This window comes from Periplaneta americana, chromosome 12 (genome assembly GCF_040183065.1).
Source record: "Periplaneta americana isolate PAMFEO1 chromosome 12, P.americana_PAMFEO1_priV1, whole genome shotgun sequence".
Lineage (NCBI taxonomy): Eukaryota > Metazoa > Arthropoda > Insecta > Blattodea > Blattidae > Periplaneta > Periplaneta americana.
In genome coordinates, this window is record NC_091128.1 from 101,693,279 (window position 1) to 101,715,093 (window position 21,815).

At 34.6% G+C, this 21,815-nt stretch overlaps 1 protein-coding gene across 4 annotated transcripts in view; it reads right to left on the reverse strand.

The window, feature by feature from the left end:
- Positions 1–21,815, reverse strand: part of mura (murashka) — a 102,880-nt gene that overhangs the window by 62,692 nt on the left and 18,373 nt on the right. For all 4 annotated transcript variants that reach the window (XM_069841794.1, XM_069841793.1, XM_069841791.1 and 1 more), the window contains exons 2-3: positions 3,467–3,632; positions 2,742–2,961 (exon numbers count right to left, since the gene is read on the reverse strand). In XM_069841794.1, coding sequence (XP_069697895.1) covers positions 2,742–2,961; positions 3,467–3,630 — 384 coding nt within the window. In that variant the 5' untranslated portion in view covers positions 3,631–3,632. The remainder of the gene's footprint in view (positions 1–2,741; positions 2,962–3,466; positions 3,633–21,815) is intronic.

A 21,815-nucleotide genomic window follows, 5' to 3' on the forward strand; every position in this document is an offset into this window, starting at 1 on the left:
TATTCCTGTTTCACAAACATCTACTGCACGTGTCTATGAGTCTTTGCGACTTTGTGAAAATAATAGTGGGGTTTTTACTGTAGTGTTTTATTAGTTTCAACAAGACAATTGTTTTCAGTATACCACAAATCTTGTATTGCTTTAGTTATCCTTTGCTTTTCGTGTTAATAGTGTTGATAATAATATAGTTAATAGAATTTATGTTATTGTATACTGTTATTTAGGTTTATAGCAGTTTTTTGTTTATTGTAAATATGTCGACAAAGAGGAAACAAGGATTGCCAATCTATAGCGAAGAAAGGAATATTATTAGAAGTGCAAAATAATTCTGTGATGAAGAAAAAGAACAACAGTGCCTTTGCATTCTTCTTACGAAACCTACAGCAAAGGTAGAAAAGTACTCTAATCTATCCACAAGAACAATACAGCGTATAAGGAATGAAATGAAAGACTGCACAGAAGAAAGTGCGTTGTCGACACCTGAGGGAGAAAAAAAAAATGTAAACGTCCAGATTACCGAAACGCAAATGTAGATGACTTCGACGGGAGATTGACAAAAAAGATATAATTCAGAATTTTTATTTGAAAAAGAAATAGGACCACCGGCGTAGCTGAGGAGGTAGCGCGTTTGCCTGCTGATCTGCAGTTGTGCTCGGGAGTGAGTTCGATTCCCATTTGCGCTGACTACCTGGTTGGGTTTTTTCCGAGGTTTTCCCAAGCGGTAGGCGAATGTCAGGTAATCTATGGCGAATCTTTGGTTTCATTTCGCCAAATACCATCTCGTCATCATCAATTCAATCGACACTGAAGAAGCTAGTAGTTATTACAGTGTCGTTAAATAACAAGTAAAAAAATAGTACCAAGCTGCAACAAACGTCTACCCTTTTACAAGAGAAAACTGATTTGAAATGAAAGACAACATTAAGACGAATACTGAAGAAAAAGGATTTCAGGTGGAAGAAGTGTGCAGCTAAAAAAAAAAAAAATGAGGAAAACACTGTAAATTAGAATACGTGAAGATATCTACAGCAAATAAGAAAGCTTAGGAAAGTGGAAAAACCGATTTTGTATCTGGACGAAATGCGGATAGATAGGCCTACCAATTTAATGTTTCCCAAGTGCTGGCAGGATAAAAATGGTACGGGAGTTTTGACTACCGTAAATGTGTCTAGAACACTCATTGTTGTCCATCAGGATGGGGGCGGTGGGGCTAATGGCTTTGTTGAGAGATTCGAATTAATATACACGGCTGGAACATAAACAGACGATTATCATGGACAGATCATACTCCAGAAATTTTGAAAAATGTGATAATGATAGTCATAGCGACAGCACCGAAGATGCGGAATCTTTTATGTCTGACTCCGTTCCCGTGTAGCCAAGTAAGTGGACGAAGTTTTCAGGTCAGAGTGTAGCGTAAACTTCCCCCATCCCACCTATCTACTCCCCGCGCCAACTCGTAGCGCGAAGACAATAGCTACTATCCTAACAGGTCATGGGAAACTAAGATCGTATTTTCATCGATTTAAGATCATGGATGATCCGACATGTCCTTGTACACTGGGTCCACAAACTGTTGATCACCTGGTCTGGGAATGTGAATTACTAAATAAACAAAGACTAAGCCTCAGAAAAAGTGTGGTTATAGCCCGCGGCCACTGGCCGATGAGCAATTGTGACTTAGTAAATAAATATACAAAACCATTCAAAAAGTTCACAAAAATTATTAATTTTGACACATTGTAAATAGTAAATTCAAGGAAAATAGGTTAATTTGTCGAACAGTATACCTCTAAATATAGTGTTTAAAAGGATTAACAATAGTATTGATTTTTTTTAAATTTGTAAATAGAAAAACAGAATAGGCTGTAAAATAGTGTTGTACATTGTATTTAAAAGATTAACAGTAGCACAGATGTTGACATGTTGTAAATAGTAAATTTAAGAAAAATAGATTAATTTGATAAATAGTACACATCTAAACAAAGTTTTTAAAAGAATTAACAATAGTATTGATTTTTAAAAAAATTGTAAATGGAAAAACAGAATATGCTGTAAAATAGTGTTGTACATTGTATTTAAAAGTTTCAACAGTAGCATAGATGTTGACACGTTGTAAATAGTAAATTTAAGGAAAGTAGAATAGGCTAGCAATAATGTGTATTCATTGTATTCGAAACAGTTAGCAATATTGTAATATGTAGGCTAATCTATTAGCATGTAGTATTGCATTGTGTAATGGAACATGCTTGGAAAGAAGAATAAAAAAAAAATACACACACACTCACTCACGCTCTCTCTCTCTCTCTCTCTCTAATTTCGAACTATCTTGGAATGAATGACCTTTGTATGAAGTTAAATCTATCTAGAAAATATCTTCAACATATTTTGCTCAACAAGACTTCTAGAAAAATTACAAATCTAAGTCCAAAAGCAGCAAATAAACTTACGTGAAGAATGTAAAATTATATTTTATTACAGTTCTGGTACTTAAAATTTACATCCTTTGCTAAGTGACGAACTGTTACTTCCAAAAATCATTCATCAGTTTCAAAATCTTGATCCCAATTATTGTTACATAGAACCAAAAACAATGCCATTTATTGTTCCTTTGATTTTTGGAATGCAGCAAATGTTCGTTATATTTGCTCCATTCTCCATTATTACTAAACATGTCTTCATATTTTATAACATGTAACATAATGTAATAATTCACATTATGACGGACAAGAAACTCTCACCTGACCACAGACGTTGATATGTAAGGGTGGCGATACTTGTCTTCTTTCCTGAATGCCACCTCCTGCCACAGGATCTCCTGAGTACACAGTGTGTCCTTGAGTATTGGGACTTAGCTGATTTCCAGGTACGTGAGTTGGCTTGGGATAACTCTGGAGAGGCAAATATCCAGAGTCCTTTTGGGCTATGTTATTTCCTGTAATGTTCACCGGTGGGCAATCTCTGAAAAAAGAAAAAATAATACATTACATGAACATTATCTATAAAAAGGTTCATTGTCAAGCACAAGGAATATATAATTCCCCTCTCTCTTATCTGTAAGATCCTCGTACTGTGAAGTAGCTCCTAAAACACTGTCAAGTATCAGTATTCTATGCACGACATTATGTGATGTGCATTGAATTCAATTGTACGTTAATTGTCATTAGTCACTGTTTCTTACTATGCATATTATAGCCATGACTCACTGTTTACTGGTTCATATTGCTGAGATACCGGACATGTTTAAGTTAAAACCTATGTACGAATTCCTAAAACAAAACTTCTGGCTCTGCTGGCTTCTCTTACTCTTTGCTTAACTGTGCCACTAATATTATCAATGCAGCCTTTCCCACGTGAAGCTGAGAGAAATGCCAATCTAGACTGTAAATTGTAATTACTATTTTTTTTCTCTGAGTGAAATGGAAATTATGACATTTTCTTAAATATATGTAGGAGAAATGCCTACCCAGTACTGAAGCATTGTTCGTACTGTCTGAATTCCTTCTGGTAAGACACGTGATTCACTGGCCAGCGAGACTGATGATTTGGTCGACTTGAATGATTTGAAGATACGTGACGAGTGAACTGTGCAGAACTCCTCACTGAAGGTGCACGATTATTTGAAGTCATTCCTGCCAAAACAACAAAGACATGGTTATAATGTACAACGCTGAGGACACATTAAGACTGCTTCAAAATCAGCAGGAAGGAAATAATTATTCAAAAGAGATCGGAACTTTTTTCATTGCTGGAGAAATTCAGAGTACATGATATACAGTGGAACCTAGTATAATGAAATAGCAAAAACTCAGAAAACAAAAAAAAATGTAATGAATGCTCAATATTTACTGGAATTAATAGTTCAGATCTATATGTTTAAGTAAGAGAATGAGGAGTGGTGCTTCTCATAAGACAACCAACTTCTGATCACAAAAATATGGGAGACTTGATCACGATAAATTTTAGCGCAATTTTTTAGGATGAGAAGCAAAGATTCATTGATGGAATGGGTTATATTAAATAATATAAAAATATCTATTTCATTATAATACAAATGTGAGTTAGGTCACAATACCGAGTATAGTAATATTTAAAAATAGACATGTTTCTTAGTTTTAACTTATTTGTATTAGTCAACAGGCTGCTGCAGAACATTTAATTTAATTTTTTTTATCTTGCTATTGAAGCTGAAAAAAGCTCTTTACATTCACACTTGCATACAGTTATACAAACATTACAAGATCACTGGAACAGAATTTCTGTGATTGGTACCTACTAAACTGTCGATACTAATGTCAGTTTATATCTAAATACATTTAGCGATTATTATTATTATTATTATTATTATTATTATTATTATTATTATTATTATGTTACACAAAAAAATTGGAAATCATAATTAATAAAGAAAAATATGAGAAGATTAGGATATCAATACGGGAGTCAGGAGGATTAAAAAAAATTAGCTGAATTATGGGAGTTCCTGAAAAATACGGAAGAGTTGGTCACCCTAGCTTTTCACCAACAACTGAGTCTAAGCTTGTCTCTGGACGTGGCAGTTTCTGTAAGTGAGTATGGTACTAGCGAGTAAAAGGCCAAGTTAATATTATTAATGTAAGCCTATTGTCCTGTTTTAAAATCGGTTATTTAATAACACTGTACCAACTGTGTGGTTATCCAGCATTAGTCAAATTGGTGATGAGATGGTATATGGAGAGATGAACACAAAGATTCGTCATGGGATTACCTACATTTGCCCATTCACAGTGGGAGAAAACCTGGGAAAACCCCTAAGTAATCAGTCCAAGTGGGATTCGAACCCACTCCCGAGCACAGCTTTGGAGCAGGAGTCCAGTATTGTCGTCATGACATCAGTATCCACGGAATTCGAATTTATGGAAGGAGGCACTATGGCCCAGCACTGCGATCTGTTACGATCTATTGTGCTAACACTCAAGCTAGGAGCATTCCCAAACACACACTGGCTGACTACACTAAGATTTGCTGCTTACCCAGGTTTCGAGCAGGCAACACCTCCTTATCACTAGACCAGCCCCCTCTGTGTGTCACCAGCCGGCAATTGGGGAATGCTATGCAATGATGACAAAATGAAGAAATGGTGACAGAATGATGTAGATGCCTAGTATGGGGAAAAGGGAGAACCCCGAGGAAAACCCCAACTGCGACATTGTCCACCACAAGTGTCACTATGGATTTTTCAATGAAAAATCCCAGACATGACCGGGACTCGAATCCAGGTCGCCAGCGTGACAGGCTGGAGGTCTGACCACTTAGCCACCACAGGGGATCATCAGTATCCATACACTAGTACATTATTTTTTCGGCTTATATTTATTTACGTTATACTAGTCGTACACTTAGGAATAAAAAGAGAGATTACTTGAAGGAAAAGCTGAATGAGATAGAAACAAATAGTAAGAATAAAAACATTCGAGATTTATATAAGGGTATAAAGGAATTTAAAAACGGATGTCAGGCAAGGGTAAACGTGATTAAGGATGAGAATGGTGACTTGCTTGCAGACTCTCATTCAATGTTGAAGAGATGGAAAAACTACTTTGGGCAACTACTAAATATACATAGGCCAAATAGAAATGGTTGGGACGAAATTCAAATACACACTGCTGAGCCATTTATACCGGAACCCACACTTTCTGAAGTCGAAATTGCAATAGAAAATCTGAAAAAGTACAAGTCTCCAGGTATTGATCAAATTCCAGCAGAATTAATACAAGAGGGTGGAAGCGCATTATCTAGCGAAATTTATAAACTTGTACTTGCAATTTGGGAAAAGGAAATTCTACCAGAACAATGGAAGGAGTCCATAATCGTAGCTATTTTTAAGAAGGGGGACAAGATTAATTGTAGTAACTTTCGAGGAATATCACTTTTGTTGACGTCATATAAAATTTTGTCGAATACCCTTTTGAGAAGATTAACTCCATATGTAGATGAAATTATTGGGGATCATCAGTGTGGTTTTAGGCGTAATAGATCGACTATTGATCAAATTTTTTTGTATTCAACAGATATTGGAGAAAAAATGGGAGTATAAGGGTACAGTACATCAGTTATTCATAGATTTCAAAAAGGCGTATGACTCAGTTAAGAGAGAAGTTTTATATGATATTCTTATTGAATTTGGTATCCCCAAGAAACTAGTTCGATTAATTAAAATGTGTCTTAGTGAAACTTACAGCAGAGTCCGTATAGGCCAGTTTCTATCTGATGCTTTTCCAATTCACTGCGGGCTAAAGCAGGGAGATGCATTGTCACCTCTACTTTTTAACTTTGCTCTAGAATATGCCATTAGGAAAGTTCAGGATAACACAGAGTGTTTGGAATTGAACGAGTTACATCAGCTTGTCTATGCGGATGACGTGAATATGTTAGGAGAAAATGCACAAACGATTAGGGAAAACACGGAAATTCTACTTGAAGCAAGTAAAGCGATAGGGTTGGAAGTAAATCCCGAAAAGACTAAGTATATGATTATGTCTCGTGACGAGAATATTGTACGAAATGGAAATATAAAAATTGGAGATTTATCCTTTGAAGAGGTGGAAAAATTCAAATATCTTGGAGCAACAGTAACAAATATAAATGACACTCGGGAGGAAATTAAACGCAGAATAAATATGGGAAATGCGTGTTATTATTTGGTTGAGAAGCTTTTGTCATCTAGTCTGCTGTCAAAAAATCTGAAAGTTAGAATTTATAAAACAGTTATATTACCGGTTGTTCTATATGGTTGTGAAGCTTGGACTCTCACTTTGAGAGAGGAACAGAGATTAAGGGTTTTTGAGAATAAGGTTCTTAGGAAAATATTTGGGGCTAAGAGAGATGAAGTTACAGGAGAATGGAGAAAGTTACACAACGTAGAGCTGCATGCATTGTATTCTTCACCTGACTTAATTAGGAACATTAGATCCAGACGCTTGAGATGGGCAGGGCATGTAGCACGTATGGGCGAATCCAATGCATATAGAGTGTTAGTTGGGAGGCCGGCGGGAAAAAGACCTTTGGGGAGGCCGAGACGTAGATGGGAAGATAATATTAAAATGGATTTGAGGGAGGTGGGATATGATGGTAGAGACTGGATTAATCTTGCTCAGGATAGGGATCAATGGTGGGCTTATGTGAGGGCGGCAATGAGCCTCCAGGTTCCTTAAAAGCCAATAAGTAAGTAAGAAAGTAAGTATACTATGACATATGTCTATGTACTTCCAGGCTATTATCTGAAGCAATTAATTATTACGTTTGTTTATGAGTTGCTCTACCGGTATCTAAAATAAAATGTTGAGTAAATTTGTTATTTTGAATTATTGCATATTAGGGCTTATATCCATATGGAACTTGTTTCAGACATTTTCTTACCAATATTATTATTATTATTATTATTGTTTGCATTGGGCTCTATGGATATGTTTTGTCAAAAAGGACCCTTCGACTAGGGTTACAAGACATCCAGAAAATCCTGGGCATTCCTACAATATTTTAATCTTCTGTCCGGTGGAATTAACCGCAACTCTTTATGACATAATAGTTATCCAATAGACCATGCTATCTGACAGTAGACATAAGATGTCCAAATGTTTATTCAATTTTTGAGTGAAAAAGGTATTGTAATAGATGATGCAAAGTGTTGTGACCACTTGACCAGGCATATAATTTGAAACAATTTCTGCAACAGTGTAGTTCTACCTTTGAAACGTTGTCTTGCAATGACAAGGTATTCCAGATGTAGCAAGCCTGAAAACTATCTTTCTGAACTGCTGAAACTAATGGAATATTTCTACTCTATTTCTGCATACAACGCTAATGTTGAGAGAGTTTTTTCACTGCTATCAGCACAGTGAATAGGTGAAAGAAACAGACTACCGATTGACTCAGTCAAAGGCATTGCTTTAGTGAAATAATCGATTAAGGCAAACAGGCCTCCTACACCATACCACCAGAAAAAAAAATGCAGAGAGAAAAAGAAAAAAAAAATTAAAGTAGTGAACAAAATACGTAATATTGTGAACGTATTTCGTCTTGGAATTTATTTACTGTACCTACTTAATTTTTCTTACAGCAATAATCATTTATTTTAATATAATTTCTTTAGTCTTTTCGATGATGCTATGATCAAGTTCAAATGTAATACATTCCTAATAATCTGTTACAAGTTTTCAGCAGAACTAATACAGGATAGATAAACATTAATTCCTTCGTTTACTGCAAGCAACTGAAGTTCCTTAGAAATAGAATCATTACGATAACACATACATTGTCATAATGATATACATATAATGTGTTTCGCAAATTGTTTCATCATGTAGGCTTATCATATTGCCAATGATATTACTCTTTGTAATTAATTTCCTTTAACTCATTTATTTTTTATATTTGTGCTCTTTGGACTATCCCATCTTCACAGCAGATTGTAAATCAACACTATGCATCCACAAGCAGTGGAACCTGTTGGTCACATGGTCAGCATGACAAGATCGTAACTTAAGACAACATACAACAAACAAAAGTAAAGACAACAGTCCTTATGAAGGGAGATAAATCTCCACTTTGCTACAGGAAATCTAACCTGAGTTAACCTAACATGAATAGCCAACATTACTACCACTTGAGTCACAGTGAGGAACAATTCTTAAGACTATACTACACAGATATACATGAAGTCATATATTCCAGCATTGCACACAACAGTCGTATTTTTTAAACCTAGTACAACTGACTTCCTTTATAAAGACGTACCGGTATGTAATTAATGCTGTATAAATTTTGATACAGTATACCTAATCCCCATATTGTGTAGTCTATCTTTTTAAACTAAAGATACATTAATTTTTCAGAAAGAATGATTACATTTCATCTACATTAATTCAGGATAAACAGATAAGTAGATAGTGAATACGAATAAAATGCATGAAATAATTAGTTTAGGTTAATTTATTGATGGACAAACAGGCAACAGTGGCCATTTTTTTTTGACAACAAGAGATGCTAAAAATATGTATTTTCATTAAAATCTCGAAAGAGATCTTTCAATCTATCATAATACAGTAGAGCTTTGAATACTGTTATTAATTTGTTCCACAAAACTGCACCCATTATTATCAAAATGATGACAATCAAATCATTCAAACCCATGTTACAGCAACAATTCGTTATACATCTTGACTACACAACTTTTAACACTATATCACTCAGGAATATATTATGCAGTGATTACTTTCACGTGTTAATATTGAACTAAGTTTATAAATACCTAGTTCAATATTAACACGTGAAAGTAATCACCACATATTATATTCCTGAACAATTCATTCTAAAAATACAACCCTAGCACCAAACATCTTTATTTTAGGTTAGCTTTGAACAAAATTATGCATTACTTATAAGAAATATGATCCCTTACACACAATCATACATTGATTTAATAAACACAGAGTCCATGTTTTGATGAGACATCATGTTTGTTTACAGACTTTTGACATTGAATTTAACAGCTGGCATGCTCTTAATACCCACATCACAAGGACACTAGGTCAATGAAACTGAAAACATACTCAGATGTGTCGCTGGCTACTTGAAACTATGCAACACCCAGATGAAATTTACCAATACACAATCCAGTAAAAACGACTATTAGTAAAATTTCGACAATAACAGAATTTAATGGTATTAAATAGCGAACACTAGTCAACAAATGTGACGATAATCGAAACTCCACTATACTGTGTCTCTATAGCCTATGCAGCATACAATTAGAAAGTGAAAATTTTACAAAACATAAGCCAAGTTGGTATTTAGCATTTTAACTTCAAATGTAATCTTCATCTTACGATGTTTGGTGACGTATACACGTCCGTTGATGTGACATATTAATGAATTTTAAATACTATTATAGTCACAATCATGCCATGGTATGAAAGAAAAATTTCACAACCTCGAGCGGGAATCGAACCTGTGACTTCCTGTTCTCCGGTCAGGCGCTCTACCACTGAGCTATCGAGTTTGTCTCATGCCAAAGGCTTGGAATTATCCTTTCATACTGGTGACTCTGTTATAGAGTACTGTCCATAGAGTCTGATCTAGTCAGCACTGCTTATGGGTTGAAAGAAACTTTACAAATGTAATCTTCATCTTACGATGTTTGGTGACGTATACACGTCTGAATTTTAAATACTATTATAGTCACAATCATGCCATGGTATGAAAGAAAAATTTCACAACCTCGAGCGGGAATCAAACCTGCGACTTCCTGTTCTCCGGTCAGGCGCTCTACCACTGAGCTATCGAGTTTGTCTCATGCCAAAGGCTTGGAATTATCCTTTCATACTGGTGACTCTGTTATAGAGTACTGTCCATAGAGTCTGATCTAGTCAGCACTGCTTATGGGTTGAAAGAAACTTTACAAATGTAATCTTCATCTTACGATGTTTGGTGACGTATACACGTCTGAATTTTAAATACTATTATAGTCACAATCATGCCATGGTATGAAAGAAAAATTTCACAACCTCGAGCGGGAATCGAACCTGTGACTTCCTGTTCTCCGGTCAGGCGCTCCACCACTGAGCTATCGAGTTTGTCTCATGCCAAAGGCTTGGAATTATCCTTTCATACTGGTGACTCTGTTATAGAGTACTGTCCATAGAGTCTGATCTAGTCAGCACTGCTTATGGGTTGAAAGAAACTTTACAAATGTAATCTTCATCTTACGATGTTTGGTGACGTATACACGTCTGAATTTTAAATACTATTATAGTCACAATCATGCCATGGTATGAAAGAAAAATTTCACAACCTCGAGCGGGAATCGAACCTGTGACTTCCTGTTCTCCGGTCAGGCGCTCCACCACTGAGCTATCGAGTTTGTCTCATGCCAAAGGCTTGGAATTATCCTTTCATACTGGTGACTCTGTTATAGAGTACTGTCCATAGAGTCTGATCTAGTCAGCACTGCTTATGGGTTGAAAGAAACTTTACAAATGTAATCTTCATCTTACGATGTTTGGTGACGTATACACGTCTGAATTTTAAATACTATTATAGTCACAATCATGCCATGGTATGAAAGAAAAATTTCACAACCTCGAGCGGGAATCGAACCTGCGATTTCCTGTTCTCCGGTCAGGCGCTCTACCACTGCGCTATCAAGTTCGTCTCACGCCAAAGGCTTGGAATTGTCCTTTCATACTGGCGACTCTGTTATAGAGTACTGTCCACAGCGTCTGATCTAGTCAGCACTGCTTATGACGTGTATACGTCACCAAACATCGTAAGATGAAGATTACATTTGTAAAGTTTCTTTCAACCCATAAGCAGTGCTGACTAGATCAGACGCTATGGACAGTACTCTATAACAGAGTCGCCAGTATGAAAGGATAATTCCAAGCCTTTGGCGTGAGACGAACTCGATAGCTCAGTGGTAGAGCGCCTGACCGGAGAACAGGAAGTCGCAGGTTCGATTTCTGCTCGAGGTTTGAAATTTTTCTTTCATACCATGGCATGATTGTGACTATAATAGTATTTAAAATTCATTTTAACTTCACTTTTTTTCTCCACTTACTGAAGAACTGTTTTCAGAACACTGGAGGAGTGATAGTATGAGTAAGAACAATAAAGTGCATAAGATTTGCTGATGATATGGTGTTGTTAGCAGAAGAAGATACTAAGAGATATGCTACTGGAGCCAAATGACAAGCTGTGAGCAAGTGTGCTATGGATATTTTATTTGGAAACTGGTGATGGAAATGAGAATTTTTGGAAGTAACCTGTGTAGTTCACGCACTACTGTTCTGAATTATAAAATATGCACAAAAATGAAATAAAATTTATGAACGAGTTTTGCTTATATACACATTTATAACATTTCTGTACTAAAGTTATGATGCAAGTTGTTGCAAAAATAACTCATAATAAATTCTCTTGTTTATTGACCAATCATTTTTTATCAATAAGTATAACTCCTAAAGAAATACTCAAAGGAGAAATGTATTATCACTATTACTGCTTAAATATGTGGCGATATTAAATATTGTTAAATGATCAATTCTTGTATATTTGTAAATTTTATCTTGAAAACAGGTCTAAATCTTAGACTATAATAACATGAGGTGAATCCAGAGTTTTTAGGTGCGAGAAACCAATTTAGCTAGGTTTTGGCTTTTGGGAATACTCGTTTAGTGGATTTAAATAACCAGACTGATTTCTACGAGCTAATAAGCTATTCTTACACAAGACTGTAAACTTTATCTTGAAATCACAACTAAGAATTTTTATGAAATGGGGTGAATTTACAGTTTCAGAGTGCAAGAAAACGATTTAGCTATGTTTTGACTTTGGTCATTTAACCCACTACATTTTTTTCCCAAACTGATTTCTACTACCGATAATAATGAAACAAATATAAGTGGCACATTTACAACTCGAACAAAAATCGTACTACGTACATGAATGAATCTATGTTTAATCCCTCGACTGCATCCCTAAGAAAGAATGCAGTGGCAATTATCCCACCATTTTTGGGACCAAAAAAAAAAAAAAAAAAAAAAAAAAAACCAACAAATAATTTAGCTAGAGGATTAAATAAACAGACTGATTTCTATGAAATAACAATATGCTAATAAAATAAATCCAAAGGGTACATTCACAACTTGAACAAGAAATCGATTTGCGAAGCAGTAGGCCCTAATACACGAATGAATCTATGTTTAACTCCTCAAATGTGCCTCACCCACGCCAAGATTTTGAATTGTCTATGGAATTCAACTATGAAGAAAGAAATCAGTAGTAGTTAGCATAACAACATGAAGGACTTCAACACCGCAGCTGAATAGCTACAGAGCATAAAGTTCTCTGATCTGGATTAATCTTGATGATCCTGACTTACTATTACACAATCTTTGACATAGCAAAATATAAAATTTTTTATCCCCATTATCGAACAATATTTATTGTATTACCATTATAGTAAAATCTCGATAATCGGAACATCCCACAATTCCAATGCATTACCGAATGTATGTACAATACCAGAAAGCACAGAAAACGAGAGAATACTAGAAAAGAAGATCAAATCAAGATCCCTCTTGTAACTGCAGTGGTGTGTAAATAAGATAAAAAGAGGATGTTAAGCTGAATAAAAAAGAAAGGTGATGATTTCTACCACTTTATATATTTATAGTAGTGTACAATGTGTTTTAAGTTCAGGTAGAGTAATTCCATATATTTGATAATCCGAACGAATTGTTAATCCGAACTACCTCCAGTTCCAATTAGTTCGGATTATCGAGGTTCTACTGTATTATGTATTGTGTTCAGAAAAGAATAAAACTTTGTTTCAGAAGTTCTTATTGGCGAGAAGGGACCAATCATGATCTTTCCTTTTTGTTTCGATGTTGATTCTCAATTAATTTTTGTCTCTGATTCGTCTTGCATTATTAATCCTGGTGACTTGCAATTACAAGCTTTGGAAAAAGCACAGCAAAATTATGTTCCTAGGCAAAAAATTCGCGAAAATAGTCCATTGTCTTCCTCACAGTTAATATATGACTGTTCTGTTCCATCTCGTATCTACAATGGACTGTTTTCGTGATAGACTGGGATACTGTTTAGCTGTGAATGGTTGTCATTTTGAGCATCTGTGGTAAAGTTTGGTTAGTCATAGCGTTTTGTTTAGTTTTATGGCCTCCTCAACATGATTTTACATACTTATTTTCGTCTCAAATTTGAAATCCACGAAACAAGTTTAATAAATAGTTAAGAGACAATTTAAATGGGAGAATGGGTAAAGTTTCTATGCATTCATATGTAAAATTTAATGGAGATTCAGAATATATAAATTTTAATATAGGGTGTCATTAAAAAATTGTTTACTGTCACATTCTGTATGTCTGAATAACTTTTGGATATATTGTATGGTTTATCTCCAACATTTTTTGTATAAAACTTTCTTTTTTTTGTGAAATTCAAATTCAGAAGTTATTAACAATATTCCATGTTGTTCATCCTGTATATATTTTTTTCAAATTGCTTTATTTTACGACACTTTCTCAACTGATTATTAACCTCTGAGTGAAATAAAGGTGCTAATGCCAGCACAGTGAGTCCAGGGTCCAGCGTCGAAAGTTACCTAGCATTTGTTGTTAATGGATTAGGGAAAACCCTGGAAAGACCTCAATCAGATAACCTGTCCCAACCAGAATTTGAACCTGGATCTGCAGTTTCGCAGTATAACATGCAGACTACTACTCCATGCGGTGGACATTAATATTTGCACTGGTAAGGGAATTCATTAATTAGAAATCCTAGACTTTTGCAATGCAGTACAAATCCATGCTAACATATTTATTCAAAAAGTTTTCTTTGATTTAATAATGTTATTCAACTTAATTTATAAACAACTGTGAGCCTTTAAATGCATTAACATAATACATAACATTTCAGAAAAAGTTACATATTTACACAAAATTTTTATATAACCAGCATGCAAAAAATTATTTCTAGAACTGTCATGGTAACTATTACTTTTATGTTTTGAAGAGTGTTTGCAAATGATAAGTTCTGGAATTTTATTGCCAGTCAATTTTCTGGGAATTATACATGGTAATTCGGATATCTGAATGGAGATAGAATATTGTTACACAGAATTTCACTGTGGAAAATTACATTATCTTAGTTTATGACACAATTACGTTCATAAAGGATAATTACATAACATAATTGAATATTGGAATACTAATACCATCACTATGCAAAGGGCATCCATGACATAAACGTAAAGCTTTTGAGTCATACACTAATAAATTGTTGAAAAATGTAATTAACAGTTCATTGTGAATCACAACAATGAATAAGGTGCCTAAGTTACAAGTTCACTCATTACTTTATTTCAATATATAGGATAACATAAGAAATAATGACACAATACAACTGTCAGAAAATAAAAACAAACGCTAGTAGAAAACCTGTCCATAACTGCATTACATGCCATAATTCACAGAGAATTAATCCCAGATTTGTTGATAGAAAGATGTTAAAATGAAATCATGCTGAACTCTTGTACTCATAGTTAAGTCCACAAAGGGTATGAACTGTTTAATATAAGATTATAAATAAACAGCTATCGAAATACATGCAAAATTCAATAAATATGAGCATATCTTGCCTTCCCTCCATTCTCAAAAGAAGTCAACTCAACATGAACATTATACTAACAAGTGCTTCCTTTCATTTGCTGTAACATGGATGTAGAGGAAAATATACAGAAATACAACAAACTAAACGAATGCATATAAAGAAATTTTGGGAAATATATGAGTAAAGATGTAAAATTAAGAATGTATAATATACTCTCTAAACTGGTACTTATGTACAATAGTGAAACATGGATAATAACGACTCAAGGGAAAAAAAAAAAAATGGAATCGGCACAAATGTGTTTCATGAGATCTAACGCAGCTGTTACTCTGAAACACAAAATAAAGAGCCAAACAATAAGAGAACAACTAGGAATCAGATCAATAACAGAGGATATCCAAAAGTACCAACAGAAATGGAGGCAGTATATTTTGAGGATGCCCAATATACGAATTCTACACCAAGTATATATATAAATATCGTCCACACCTGTGGAGTAACGGTCAGCGCGTCTGGCCGCGAAACCAGGTGGCCCGGATTCGAATCCCGGTCGAGGCAAGTTACCTGGGTGAGGTTTTTTCTGGGGTTTTCCCTCAACCCAATAGGAGCAAATGCTGGGTAACTTTCGGTGCTGGACCCTGGACTCATTTCACCGGCATTATCACCTTCATATCATTCAGACGCTAAATAACCTAGATGTTGATACAGCGTCGTAAAATAACCCAATAAAATAAATAAATATATAAATATCCAATGGGGAGACGGAACATAGAACGTCCTAGAACTAGATGGAAACAGCAGTTTCCATTGACCTCAGAACGGGAAAAAAATCCAATCCTTGTTTAGGCGGAAGAATAAACTTTTTTCGATGTTTAGAAAGAGACTTTTGAGTATTCTACTGTGCAATGAAACTAAATTATCTCGGAGAAGTTAAGTTACAAGACACAGTGGAATACCCAAACGTTTATTTCTGAACATGATCACCATGAAATCATAAACATTTCTTTCTTTCTATGTATATTAAAGTACTTCTCATAAGGAGATGCTAGAACAGGAATCACACTAATCCTTAAAGAATGAATGGATTGTGATTGTGGTGAGGATGAAGCTGTGTCAAGTACCTATCTATTTTCAACCATGGTAAATTGATACTGACAATATAGTTGCTTAGAAATACGAGAAACATTTTGAGTTCAAATGTCTGTGAAAATAAATATACAGTATATACATATTATACTGTATAATCTACACTAATAATAAATCTGTAATCGAATTTTTTCTGATAATTTTCGCTTTTCCAAAAATAATTGGTGTTAACATGTATAATTAACCATCCTGAGACTAAAAATTGCATTTTTGAAATTTTTGTTTGTATGTCTGTCTATTTGTCTGGATGTTTGTTACCTTCTCATGTGATAATGGCTGAACCGACAAATACTGTAAAAACATAAAATTTACTTTGTCATACGTTAAAAGTGTTAAAATTGTTAAAAAAGGTATTTACCTTCGACAGACGGACATACAAATAGCCAACCCCCACCATAGGAGCAACACACCCCCACCCCTACCATCGACAACTGCACATCGCAGAGTCAAGATCACCAGTGGTTCAAGAGACACTGAAGACGACGACACATAGCATCGAAACGGGCCGTCTGTTGAAGGTAAATACCTTTTTTTAACAATTTTAACACTTTTAACGTATGACAAAGTAAATTTTATGTTTTTAACAAAGTGTTAACGAGAACTTTAATCAATGAAATACTGTAAGACTAATCTTCTCAACCTTTTCTTAAATGTATTGATTTTGAGAGGACCACCCTGAAAGATTGCTGCAGGTGAGCTGACTAATTTAGAAAAATGTTAAACCAATTATTCTTGCACCAAAAACAGATGTTCCCTGAACCAAATGATCCCTATTTTCATTATTTGGATATAATAACAATTAAGAAACATGTTAAAGGAATTATCCTTGCACCAAATGGGTGCTCTATGGATCAAAAGATCGCATTTTAATTATTTAATACAATTTCAATTAAGTAACATAGTAAACGATTTATCCTTCTATCAAACACGGATGTTCCCTGCACCAAATTTCCTATTTTAAATATGCAATTACTTCATATTTACAGTAGCGTGCAAATTAATCCGAACACGACATATTTTTACATTTTCTGTCATTGTTGGCCTCACAGCTGCTCATACCGCTTTAATTGACATCTGTAGTACGTGTAATTCCATTGTTGAAGGTCTGTCATTATTTTTTTTATAACATGTGATATTTTGCCTGTCGTTTTGTACTTATAAGCATTTCAGTTGTGTTAAAGACTTAATACTGCAATCCTGTGTACATTCTATCGTCTTCACAAATGGATACAACTCCATGAAAACGGTCTAAAATTATAACACACAGAGCCAAATTGCTGCAGAATGTCACATCGGTTTGACTACTGTTAATTCGATCATAAAACGATACAGGGAGACTGGATCCATCACACCCCAGAAAAAAGGAAACTGTGGCCGGAAAAGGAAGACTTCACCTCCAGATGATCGTTTAATTGTCAGGAAAAGTAAATTAAATCCTAGACTAACTGCTGTCGACTTAACCCGCGAGTTAATGACTACCACTGGGGCGAATATTCACGTCACAACATAGCGGCGTAGGCTTTTGGAAGCTGGACGAAGGGCTCATAAGCCTATTAAGAAGCAACTGCTAACCCCTCTTATGTGCAAAAAACGCTTAATGTGGACAAAATTACATCAACACTGGACAGTGAATGACTGGAAGAATGTACTTTTTTCCGATGAGTCTCATTTCGAGGTCCACAGCCACCGTGTTTCTTATGTATGGAAAGGATCCGAAAAAGTAACAGCAGCTCATCTCCAACAAGCACCCAAATACCCCCCTAAAGTAATGTTTTGGGGGTGTTTTACACAAGAAGGGCCTGGAGCATTAATACCTATCAAGGGAATGATGAATTCTGACAAATATATTCACTTATTGGAAACCAGAATCGTACCCCAGCTGCAAAAATCATTTCCGGATGGCAGAGGTGTGTTCCAACAAGACCTGGCACCATGTTATACGTCTTGAAAAACTACATAATTCTTCAACAAGAAGAATATTCAGGTACTCCCCTGGCCAGGCAACTCACCCGACATCAACCCCATTGAGAACTTGTGGTCAATCTGCAAAAGAAGAATGCAAAACATGGATTGTTCTACAAAGGAGAAGATGATTTCTGCCCTCACTGGTGTATGGTTTCGCGATGAAGAAATGAAGAATATTTGTGGGAAATTAGTGGAATCCATGCCAAATCGTCTCAGAGCTGTTATTAGGAACAAGGGAGGCCACATAGATTACTGAGATATGTCTTAGATCCTTTTTTTTTATCCCGTTTGAGTGTTTTTGCATAAGTAATTACGTTGTTGCAGATTAATTTGCACGCTACTGTATTTCTAACAATCTATTACTTCTCAGGTAAGGTTATTCGCGGACAACTGTATAATATATAGACAAATTAGTGATGAATCAGATATTGCTGCCTTACAAAATGATCTTAACATTATTGAAACCTGGACGACAGAAAATAAAATGAAAACCAATGTGAGTAAAAGTAAGTCAATATCCTTCTGCAGAATGCATAACGAAATCTGTCTCAAATATCAAATGAATGGTACAATGGTGCACAAGTGAACTCTTGTAAATACCTAGGTATATATTTGAGTAACAAACTGGGTTGGGAGGAACAAGTCACTAATATTACAAGGAAATCCTGGAAAGCACTACACTTCTCTATGTGTATTCTTAAGAAAGCTAACCAAAGGTCAAAAGAATTACCGCAGCATACAAAACCAAATTGATTCAATAGAAAAGGTCCACCACAGGCAGCAAAATATGTCAAAATCGGGAAGTGACATGGCAGAGAGATAGTAAAAGACTTGGGTGGGAATTTCTCAAATCAAGGCAACAAAAAACCAGACTAAGCATATTGTTTAAGGTGCAAATGAGACACAAAGCATGGACCGTCATCAGTGCTACATTAGTGACACCATCAGACTTAGGCAGGGCTGATCATATTAGGAAGTTTAAATGCAGAAAACAAAGAATGGCTGTGGCAAAATTTCCCCCTGTTAACCACTTTAGTAGATTGGTGGTCCTCTCAAAACCAATACATTTAAGAAAAGGTTGAGAAGCTTAGTCTGAGAATTTAATTGCAGCTGCAATGTTTTTTTTAGTAAGTTATTTTATGACGCTGTATCAACATCTTAAGTTATTTAGCGTCTGAATGAGATAAAGGTGATAATGCCAGTGAAATGAGTCCGGGGTCCAACACCGATAATTACCCAGCATTCGCTCATATTGGGTTGAGGGAAAACCCTGGAAAAAACCTCAGGTAACTTGCCCCAATCGAGATTCGAACCCGGGCCACCTGGTTTAGCAGCCAGATGCACTACTGTTATTCCACAGGTGTAAACTTAGGTGCAGTGTAATTATGTAAGTTGTATAATGTAATTAATTAAGTTGATATATAATTAATTAAGGTGAATTACTTAAGTTGATAATAGTCGGGTTTACTAGAAATACTTACAAATTAGGTTTAATTTTGTTCATAGTAGCCGTTACTATAGAATAGTCTTTATTTACAGCCCTAGCTTTATTGCATTTATTTATTTATTTATTATTGCTGTCATTATTGTAATTTTATTACTGTAATTATTGTAACATTATTATTGTATACTATATCGTCATTGCTCCTTGCAATAACGCCTATGTGACATATTTATCGATTTTAAGATTTTTGCTCTATTAAATAACTTAAATAATGATACAGCAGATAATAAAATCTCAGATACGTAATTATATTTCTTTGTTTCGAAAATGTAAGAATTAACAGTCTCCTATGTATGTCTGCCATAGAATGAATAAATGTGGTTTTTCTTCCTACTGAAAATTGTTATATTTTGCACATATGAGTTACTGCAGGAACGACGATATATCACTACCACTGGGTGATATTCAATTGTAGTGTTAATAAATACATACATACAAGTGCAGCCAAGCACATGGGTATGGCTAATAAATAAATAAACAAATAAATACAGTAATTGTCAACAATACATGAAGTGTGATACCATAAAATGTATTCTTTTTTATGCTTTTATAGACAAAGCTATTCATTTATGGGCAGATAAATTGTAGCTCTGGTGTATTCTATTTATTCTTTATTAATTTTGAACATAGAAGTCATTTTCAAGCTTTTGTGTTATGTCATCTTATTCAGTTTTGCGTAACTACTGTATCTTCTTTTTATTTACAGTTCACTTTCCTTCCTTTTTTTTTGCCCCCTCTGTTGCTATTTTCAGTATACCCTATGTTTGTTGGATGTAAGTTATAACAACATATATATATATATATATACTCTTTAAGTCCTCTGCAATTGGCACGTTAGATAAAAACATGGTAATATTTTAGTGTAAATACAAAGCACTAAAATACAATAATAATAATAATAATAATAATAATAATAATAATAATAATAATAATAATACTGACCTAGGCTATATATATCAAGATAAAAAGCACAAAAATCTAGATATATAACTGCGATTTATAATTTAAAATTAGCGTAGCATGATAAAGTATAAAGCAAATGTACAGGGTTTCCATCTCGTAGCACAATAGTGGAAGAATCAGGTGTTCCAAATTACAGCACAAATATTGAATTAGCGAATATTTATATTAAAAAAAATGCAACAATGTTGCAAAAAGTAAGTCGATTTTAAGGTGACTGTTGGATGAATTTTGTACAACACCTCAGTTGAACATTCTAGTATTTTTCGTAATCGTTGGCAATTTTTTTAATGGTTTTGAGGAGGGGAACAATTTTTAAGTCACCAAAATTCAGGTTTCAGTAACGATATTAGAATTGTACTGAAATTATGTCGACCTAATACTTGAAGAAGAAGGCAGAAATTAAAAAAGTATCTTACAAAAAGTATGACATTTAAAGTTTAACCTTATCTCTACATGATTGAACTGAAGCATAATGTATGAGAAAAGGATGCTACGACTTCTGCAAGGTTAGTAATCAATTTCCTGTAATTTGTTCTGGATGACAAATCAGAGCAGAGGGCGGACACTTGATTATCATTTATCATGGTGAGTACAGGAAACTTCAATGATGTGTTATAGAAACAATCACAAAAATAACGAAGCGTCATGTTGATTGGACAAGCCTGCTATTGTGTTTGATTCCTTACATACGAGTTTTGCATTTGTTGAGGACAGCATTGTGCATGACATATACCTAAAGAAAGATGTTTAATTTTGGACTACAATTGTAACATAAATCTGTTATCAAATGGTCAACCCAGTCTGTTATTTATGATACCTGCAAATTTGACAGTCTTTACAACAACAAGAATTTTCAAAGATTTTAAATAAATTAAGCATTATTAACAAACTACACTTTTTCTAATAATATTAATGAATATAAATAATTAACAATAACAAAGAATCGATGTAACAGGTCTACTAAAAGGAATGAAGAAATACAATGTTAATATTGCAACTCATTGTTGCCCAGCAGTTCACAAATGTAGACTTCGACACATATTTACAACAAATTATGGTATTTGACGAC